Source organism: Periplaneta americana, chromosome 7, assembly GCF_040183065.1.
Source record: "Periplaneta americana isolate PAMFEO1 chromosome 7, P.americana_PAMFEO1_priV1, whole genome shotgun sequence".
In the NCBI taxonomy this organism is placed as follows: domain Eukaryota; kingdom Metazoa; phylum Arthropoda; class Insecta; order Blattodea; family Blattidae; genus Periplaneta; species Periplaneta americana.
Genome location: NC_091123.1, coordinates 35,286,052 through 35,296,725, shown reverse-complemented (window position 1 = coordinate 35,296,725; position 10,674 = coordinate 35,286,052). Strand labels below are relative to the sequence as shown.

The following is a 10,674-nucleotide window of genomic DNA, read 5'->3' as shown; positions in this document are numbered from 1 at the left end:
TTTCAATAACTTAAAATGAGTAATCTTGATATCAATAATCATTATTTCATTAGTTTCAATATATTAAATTTGTGCAGCTCTGTTTATAAATATAATATAGTATTCTTTTTTAATGTTTAAACATACTTTTTTGTGCGTATTTTTGTGTATAACTAAAAATTTCAGTGAAAGAAATAAGTATGATACCTTGATGTGCCTAAAATGCCTATTTTCATTAAAATAGAGCCTAATTTACAAATTTTGAGCTTATTTTAGGCGCCTAAAACTGCAATTTTTAGTGCCTAAAAATCCGATGTCTAGACTCATTATACAATCAAACATGACTAGCGCTTTCGCCAATTAATGGCATCTTCAGGTCTATTAGCATATAGTAATGCTTTGAGCATAAAGACATAGGTAAATGACAAAATAATAAAATATGATGAATTACATGATGTGAAATTGGAGGAGATTAATTAAAACAGTATTACATGAATAACTGCACAATCACAAAGTAATGTAATAATAATAATAATAATCACTTAAAGGCTTAGTGGTTGTAGTGATTAAACTTCTAATAGAGTCTAAGGGCGCTATTCATAGATATTTCGCTAGCTCGGGCTGCGAGTGTGCTAAACTAGCCCCGGCTATCGAGTGATTACTTGTACAGGATTCATATCATAAATCGCTAACAATACGAAAAACATTAGTTCGCTGATCATCCACGGAAGCCCGCGCTAAGAATGTCTATGAATATAGCCCTTAATGTTAAAAATGCAGAATCCATGCATTGAATGGAAGGCTAAAAGAACATGTGTGCAGCGTAGAAGTATGAAGATAACATAGTTAAAATGGGTAAAAAATATTGCGGCGGTCATCACGACGCAAAAAAATGGGTAGCGTGTTATGAATCTGTAAGAATCAATAATGTTTGATTGTGTAATGACCTAATGTAATTGTTGTATTATTTCTTAGGTTAATAAGACAGTTGTTGAAGAATTATTTTACTTATTTCATTTATATGCTAACTTGTCGGACCAATATGCCTCTTAAATATTGTATTAGTCTGTAAAAGTAGTCTGTAAGCAGACTTTCTCCATGAACTACAAACATAATTCTACGTCCACAATCTCTCCGGTTCACTTCAGTGTTTTGTATAGCCTATAACTTACTACCGGTACCATGGCTATGAGAGAGGGATGATTGATTGATTGATTGATTGATTAATTGATTGATTGATTGATTGATTTCACTAGGGCTTGATCCGCTTTAGGCCTAATGTACGCCCTATATGCGAAGAATATCTAAGTCCGACGAATGGTCCGGATGTCATTCGTGAATCCGACGTTAACAGGCGAGCCATCCTTGCTGGATCTTGCAGATAATATTCCATTATCTACTGACGAGCTCGAACTCAGAGCCCGGAGCCCGAAGTCTTTAGAACGTACATCAGCATCGGAAACCCGTACTACTTCCAGACTATTTTTACTATTACAGATGATAGATGAAAGAGGGAAATGGAAGTACCTCGAGGAAAACCCTCTGCAACGTCTATTTTGTCAACCACAGATTTCACCCAGACCTGGATGAGAATCGAACGCGGGCCTCTTGGATGGAAGGTCGGTTCGCTAGCACTGTAGCCATAGAGGCGGCGGAAGGGGATGAAATACTGGCTGTAAACGAACTTAAAGTCTACATCTGTGGAGTAACGATCAGCGCGTCTGGCCGCGAAACCAGGTGGCCCGGGTTCGAATTCCGGTCGGGGAAAGTTACCCGGTTAAGGTTTTTTCCGGGGTTTTCCCTCAACCCAATACGAGCAAATGCTGGGTAACTTTCGGTGCTGGACCCCGGACTCATTTCACCGGCATTATCACCTTCATTTCATTCAGACGCTAAACAACCTAGATGTTGATACAGCGTCGTAAAATAACCCAATAAAATAAAATAAATAAATAAAACGAATTTAAAAATGTGACGGCATTAGTAGATTAGATTGTACATGTGATCTGTTTTGTTGCAGATGTGGGATGCCTGCGCCTCAACGAGGTCCGAATACCGATGCACACAGTGCGCGATCAGAACGCACGTCTGGAGTGCCACTTCGACCTGGAGGGGGAAGCCCTGTACTCCGTCAAGTGGTACAAAGACGGCAACGAGTTCTACCGGTATGTGCCCAGGGACCAGCCGCCCGCCCAGCTCTTCCCGCTGCCCGGAGTCACCGTGGACGTGAGTATAAACTGAGATATGTTTCAATCTAATCGGAAATTGTCCTCTTCAGTATCCTAGCAATGCATATTATGATATTGTCTTACATAATATTCTTATGGACGAACAAGATACTGTATGTTGAGGACTCTTTGATATAAAATTTATATTACTACTAGAACCGTCCACCTCTGCTTCGGCATGTGGACGTGAGGCCAGCAGCCGGCTGTTCGGTCATGGGTCTTCAAGGACTGTCATGCCTGGGATTACTAACTACTAATACTACTACTACTACTATTACTACTACTACTATTACCACTATTACTACTACTACTACTATTACTACTACTACTATTACTACTACTACTATTACTACTACTACTACTATTACTACTACTACTATTACTACTACTATTATTACTATTACTACTACTACTATTACCACTACTACTACTATTACCACTACTACTACTATTATTACTACTACTACTATTACTACTATTACTACTACTACTATTACTACTACTACTATTACTACTACTATTATTACTATTACTACTACTATTACCACTACTACTACTATTACCACTACTACTACTATTATTACTACTACTACTATTACTACTATTACTACTACTACTACTACTATTACTACTACTGCTATTATTACTACTACTATTACTACTACTACTATTACTACTACTATTACTACTACTACTACTATTACCACTACTACTACTATTATTACTACTACTACTATTACTACTACTACTATTACTATTAATACTACTACTATTACTACTACTATTATTATTACTACTACTACTATTACTACTACTATTACTACTACTACTATTACTACTACTACTATTACTACTATTACTACTACTACTATTACTACTATTACTACTACTACTATTACTACTATTATTATTACTACTATTACTACTACTACTATTACTACTACTACTATTACTACTATTATTACTACTACTATTACTACTACTACTATTACTACTACTACTATTACTACTACTACTATTACTACTACTATTACTACTACTATTACTATTACTACTACTACTATTACCACTACTATTACTATTACCACTACTACTACTATTATTACTACTACTACTATTACTACTACTACTATTACTACTACTGCTATTACTACTACTGCTATTATTACTACTACTACTATTACTACTACTATTACTACTACTACTACTATTACTACTACTACTATTACTACTATTACTACTACTACTATTACTACTATTACTACTACTACTATTACTACTATTATTATTACTACTATTACTACTACTACTATTACCACTACTACTACTATTACCACTACTACTACTATTATTACTACTACTACTATTACTACTATTACTACTACTACTACTACTATTACTACTACTGCTATTATTACTACTACTATTACTACTACTACTATTACCACTACTACTACTATTACCACTACTACTACTATTATTACTACTACTATTACTACTACTACTATTACTACTACTGCTATTATTACTACTACTACTATTACTACTACTACTATTACTACTACTACTATTACTACTACTATTACTACTACTACTACTACTATTACTACTACTATTATTACTACTACTACTATTACTACTACTACTATTGCTATTAATACTACTACTATTAATACTACTATTACTACTACTATTACTACTACTACTATTACTACTACTATTACTACTACTACTATTACTACTACTATTACTACTACTATTATTACTACTACTACTATTACTACTACTACTATTACTATTAATACTACTACTATTAATACTACTACTATTACTACTACTACTACTACTATTACTACTACTTCTATTACTACTACTATTACTACTACTACTACTACTATTACTACTACTACTACTATTACTACTACTACTATTACTACTATTACTACTACTACTACTATTACTACTATTACTACTACTACCATTACTACTATTACTATTACTATTACTACTATTACTACTACTACTATTACTACTACTACTATACAGAGTGTATCACGAAGTTTTCTCCCGGTTTATGGAGGTGATTCCTGGTGTTATTTGGAACGAAAAATGTAAATACAGTAATGGGGGACATTCATAATTAAGGAGTTGCGGCAATTTGAAAAAAGCAGAAAAATCTTTTTCATTTGAGGATGTCACTGACAAAAATGGAAATCATAGTTAGAATACAAACAAGTGCTTCATTTTGTACGAGACTCTTGCATGTAGAGTGGATTTAAAGCAAAAGCTCAAAATTTTCTCTCTGCATCTGAAGGCAAAAATTCGCACGGGTGTGAACCGCGCGTGTAGCATTTCGTAACTTCACATGTTCGTTCCTTATTGTCGCTGCGGCATCGAGAATGCGTAGAATCAACTCTTCCCGTGTTTGCACCCTAATATGGTACACGATGTCCTTCATCCACCCCCAGATGCAGTAATCTAGGATTTTAAATCTGGGAATCTGGCAGGCAAACGGTTGGCATGACCATGTGGTTCTAAATGCTGCACTTTTTGCACATGAAAAGGATACAGTCCGTTCTCATAAAGAATTCTCCATACCTTGGAATGTGAAACGTTAAATCTTCCCCCCCCCCCACACATCGTTAATCCTGCGCAAACATGTCTGGCGCTACATACACCATGGCGTGTTTCGAAAATCTGTTGTAACTCCCTTATTATGAATGGTATCACATTACTGTTTTTACATTTTTTTGTTTCAAATAACACCAGGAATCACCTCCATAAACCGGGGAAAAACCTCGTGATACACCCTGTATACAAGCTGAATCTGAAATAATGCGATGAACTTCTATTCTCCGCGGCAAATCGCCTGCATATGAGTAGAACAACCCAATATGGAATATCAAGATGGGGTAGTACTTATAAAATTAACTCTAAAACTTAATTTTTTACAGAGAAGAATAATTAAAATATGTTTAAAAAACTTATTGATTATCCTACCGAAAAATTGTTTTTAGAATTTAAAATCTTGAATGTAAATCAAATTTATAACAACGCATTATTAAATTTTATACATAAAAATCACACAATATTTCCGATCATAAAATCACAAACACAAAACCAAAGGCATGGTTACAATACGTTTGTTTGAATCCATGTGTTTAACTAGCACTGCTTTCAACAATAGTACTATTATCTTAATTACTTACAAATGGCTTTTAAGGCACCCGCAAGTTCATTGCCGCCCTCATATAAGCCCGACATCGGTCCCTATCCTGTGCAAGATTGATCCACTCTCCATCACCATAGCCCACCTCCCACAAATCTATTTCAATATTATCCTCCCATCTACGTCCCCAAAGGTTTGTTTCCCTTCGGTGTTCAAACTAACACTCTATATTACATTTCTGGATTCGCCCATACGTACTACATGCCCTGCCCATCTCAACCGTATGGATTTAATGTTCCTAATTATGTCAGGTGAAGAATAAAATGAGTGCAGTTCTGCGTTGTGTAACTTTCTCTATTCTCCTCTAATATCGACCATAGAATTTATAACAAATTAATAAAGAAATACATCTATTTACCTCCAACAGTTTGAAATTTAAAAATGTATGTAAGCAATTTGTTATGAGTAATTAATAAATATTCATTTTTATGTTATTTTATTGTAATTTATTCATGTAAATTTAAATGTATTGAATCCTCCCCTAAGCATCAGAACACTCTCTTTCAGGGGAATGCTAGAATTTTGTTAATTTACATTTCTTTGCATTGTATTTTTCTGACAATAAACAATTAAGCGCTAAACAACTATCAATCACAGTCTTTCAAATGTGGGCTACAACAGGTTGGTGCATGTTTAGAAGTTTTAAAGATTGAAAACAAATGTCTTGTCTTATTGAGACTGCGAAAAGACACAGTACCTTTAAATGTGCAGATTTACTACTTTCCGACGTTTCTTATTCCGATCCTGCAGTTAGCTTTCCTAGCACTTACCCCTTCCCACCCGTTGTATGGTGGCTATTAGGTTACGTCCATTTTCGACTCTTCCCCTTCGAAATTTTCTAGAGTTCCTTTAGTGGAGTAGTGAAACTCAGTGTGAGACAAATGGCCAACAGGCTTGGAGCTCACATATTCAGTTTTTCTCAGCCCAAAACTCCCTTGCAAGGACGCGTTTTCGCGTACCTTTTAAAGTTTCTCCTCTCACTTTTCCTGCTGTCATTCATTCTTACTGAGAAAAACCCATTTCATCCATCAAGGAATTATTCGGAGTAAACATATAAAAATTCATAAGTGTATTAAGTGAGCGATAAATGGTGCGACGTCATAGGAGAGGCACCGAAATAGTGACATTGAATTGTCACTTGTCCGTGGTTAGCGCGCTTGAACGCCGTCTTCTGTTTTTGAAACCCTTCTCTATTTGAACCTTCCAGTGTTTGGTTTTCATGCTGCAATAATTCCTAACAGCCTGGAGGGCAAGGGAGGGAGAGACGCGGAGGAGTGGTGGTTTGCATTAGACCAGATGCTGCTATACATGGTCACCCCTCCCTCTCTTTGTTGTGCTTGCAGACCAAACCAACGCGTCCGTTCTCGGCCGTAAGATTTGTGAGTTGCTATGCTTTTCCATTTGCATCTAAAAGTGTGGTTTAGAACTGGAATAAGCTTATGTTAACGTGGAGTTAGGGGCAAGAGAGTGGAGAAGATGATGGTGGACTAAGCAATACTTGAGAGAAACTAACAAAGACCCTTTCTCCTTCTCTTCATTCCATTCTCTTTTTCTCTCGCACTAACTCTCTCTCTCCCTCTCAATTTTACTGCATCAATTTCTGTAGATCTTTTCACTTCTCTTTCTACCAGTAACTTTCTCCGCATTCGTATTTAATCTTTTTTTCCTTTTCGCCATTTTCAGCTTTGTCGCCATTTCTATTACTTCTGTTTTCCGGCATTATATCTCTATCTACAGTGCGTACATTCTGAAGGTACACCAGAGCCAATGTTCGCAGATGTGCTTATAGAATAGCTTCTGTGTTGTGAACGTGATAAGAGTTGTTCTGGAAGGAAAAGTATAGATCTACAGGGTGTTTAAAAAATACGGGGCATAATTTCAGGTATGTATTTCCCACATGTAGACAATCAAAATAGTTCATTACAATATGTGTCCGGAAATGCTTTATTTCCGAGTTATGGCCTTCACAACATTGAAATTCACCGGAACGTTTTTCTTTCCGCAGGTCGTTGCCGTCAAAGGAGACATTAAGAGGGCACTCTGACAGTTCATTCCGAGGCGAAGGTTACATTCAGTGTTGTGTAGGCGTTAGACTGTGCGACATGTATTCAAATCAAACAGACTTACGGGGCAGGCGCACACAAACTTCCTGGAAAATACCATACCTCATGTTTTAGAAGACACTCCACTGATCAATCGTCAACACATTCACTTCTTGCATAATGGCGCTCCTGCACACTTCAGTCGTACGGCTCGCCGGTACTTGGATCGAAGGTTTCCTGATCGATGGATAGGTAGAAGTGGCCCAGTTGCTTGGCCTCCACGCTCACCTGATCTGAATCCTCTCGATTTCTACTTGTGGGGCCATTTAAAATCATTGGTTTATTCGTCTCCGGTGCCTGATTTGGAATCCCTTCGGAATCGAATTGTGGCATGTTCTGAGAACATACGCAATACTCCTGGAGTTTGGGATCGTGTTCGCAGGTCAATGAGACATCGATGTGAGGTCTGTATTCAAGCAGGAGGTGGACATTTTGAACATCTTCTGTAATGACAACGACCTGCGGAAAGAAAAACGTTCCGGTAAATTTCAATGTTGTGAAGGCCATAACTCGGAAATGAAGCATTTCCGGACACATGTTGTAATGAACTATTTTGATTGTCTACATGTGGGAAATACATAGTCTACCTGAAATTATGTCCCGTATTTTTGTAACACCCTGTATATACTGTATATATGTACGTAAGTCAGAAAATGCCTTCAAGCTTCCCACATTCTTCTTTCATTGCAGAAATTATTATTATTATTATTATTATTATTATTATTATTATTATTATTATTATTATTATTATTATTATTATTTTAGGAACTTAGGTACTCTTCCTTAGACCATAAAAATAATTAAGGAATTTTATCGGAATTATCAATTACATTAAGAATAATAAAAGAATTACAAGCAGTATTGAATACAACACAAAACAAAAATGGAAGAAGGAGGCAAAAAATGAGTGGGTAGATCCTACGTAGGGAACTACAAAAGTGAAACTTCTTAATCTGCATACATACATATACAGTAGAGATGAACAAAACTAACTGCCGCTCTCGCTCGCTGTGTTCGTTGCATTTGTCTTTAGAGTCTCGTCTCGTCTCGTAACACCCGTGCGCTTCGAGTCTTGCTTATTATTCTCGAAATAGCATTTGGTCGGCGTGGAAAGATTTCGTAACTTTGAATAACATACATCATTGAAATAAATAACATTATAAATGTTTAATTGAGACAAAAAGACAAAACAAAACAGTATCTTAGTTATCAAAATGTTTTGGTTCTATTATATGTTATTACCTATGGTTATATAAATAGACAAAAAAATTCTCAAATAAATTTGCATTCCTAAGAAACATAAAACATAACGTTAAATGAAGCGTTAATATTTTTTTACTTGAGATTGAACACTTGATCTCAAACATACAAAAGAAAATCCCTTGCCTTTTAATAAGAGCCTAGTAATTAAGTAAAGATTGGGGAACGGATTCCTATAGACTACACTGAAAGGTAGAGATGATGTTTCAAATAGGTTTCTTGATTGTTTATACATATATAACAGTTGTCAAAGTAGATCAAAGTTCAGTCTGGTATAAACACTGTGGCGATTCAAGGCTGCTTGACGTTCGAGAGTTGATCACTCCCAAAGTCCCGATGTTTTGAAATACTCACAAGCAGTCTTTACCTCAACGACGCGACGATAGACAACATTGCCGTGCGGGTTTTCGGCTTTGCGGTCGTTGTTAGTCTTGCTTTCTCGATCGTTGTTCAACTCTAATATTTTTTATTTTTTATTTTATTAGGTTATTTTACGACGCTGTATCAACATCTGGGTTATTTAGCGTCTGAATGAAATGAAGGTGATAATGCCGGTGAAATGAGTCCGGGGTCCAGCACCGAAAGTTACCCAGCATTTGCTCGTATTGGGTTGAGGGAAAACCAAGGAAAAAACCTCAACCAGGTAACTTGCCCCGACCAGGATTCGAACCCGGGCCACCTGGTTTCGCAGCCAGACGCGCCACCATTACTCCACAGGTGTGGACTTCAACTCTAATATACAGCATACATACGTACGTACATACATACATACATACATACATACATACATACATACATACATACATACATACATACATACTTAGGTTGGGGCTTAGGCCATGAAAACTTTTTTTTTCAAATCTAAGCGATGCTATCACGTGATGTTTGTGTCATATGGCATCCATAGTATGTGGCCGCATCACTAGATGGCAGTGTGATGTATGGTTATCGCACATATTGTGTTGTTACACGTAATTAGTAGGTAATATAGTTGTGAGTCGACTGCCATTCAAAATGGATGTGATCCTATGAGTTTTTAAAATGGATGCTGTAATGCCATTCCAACTACTGTAATAAATATGAGTGTTCCTGTGCTGTGTCGTTTATGGATGTTTATTTTTTTTTTATTTTAGTGGGTTATTTTACGACGCTTTCTCAACATCTTGGGTTATTTAGCGTCTGAATGAGATGAAGGTGATAATGCCGGTGAAATGAGTTCGGGGTCCAAGCCGAAAGTTACCTAGCACTTGCACATATTGGGTTGAGGGAAAACCCCGGAAAAAACCTAAACCAGGTAACTTTCCCCGACCGGGAATCGAACCAGGGCCACCTGATTTCGCGGCCAAACGCGCTAACCGTTACTCCATAGGTGTGGACCCTTTATGGAAGTTTCATTCCTAACCAACCCTACTAGTAGCTACACATTTCCTGCCCTTTCATTTGCATATTCCAACATTTCGAACTACGCTCGCATTCTCACAAAAAAAAAATAGTTGTCATAACTTATGCCCCATCCCTCGAACATAAGTACATCATAAATATACACTGGCATACTTAAACCTACTTGGGTTTAGTGTATCTACTAATAATTACAGATCGCTGTTAGCCAAACGGTTAGAGCGTCGGTTTTCCACTCTGGTAACAAGGTTTGGAATTTGCAGTGGACAAACATGTTCTTAGATGGTAGATTTTCGCAGGGTACTTCAGTTTTCCCTTCCGACACTCAGCCATTGCTCCATAATTATCATCATCACACTGCGTGCTGTAGACCATCTCCCGTTATACACAAAGGACAACGCTCTGCGGCGAAAATCCTGCTCCTCCTAAAAGGGGAGATAGAGCTTAATGGTGCAAAAAAACAGTTTACCTAATCAAT

At 36.8% G+C, this 10,674-nt stretch overlaps 1 protein-coding gene across 1 annotated transcript in view; it reads left to right on the top strand.

Moving 5' to 3' along the window:
* Positions 1-1,591: 1,591 nt before the first annotated feature.
* The window catches only part of LOC138702662 (uncharacterized), a 280,511-nt gene continuing 271,428 nt past the window's right edge, over positions 1,592-10,674 (top strand). Inside the window, exons 1-2 of the mRNA XM_069829990.1 lie at positions 1,592-1,684; positions 1,972-2,205. Of these exons, the coding sequence (XP_069686091.1) occupies positions 1,592-1,684; positions 1,972-2,205 (327 nt within the window). The remainder of the gene's footprint in view (positions 1,685-1,971; positions 2,206-10,674) is intronic.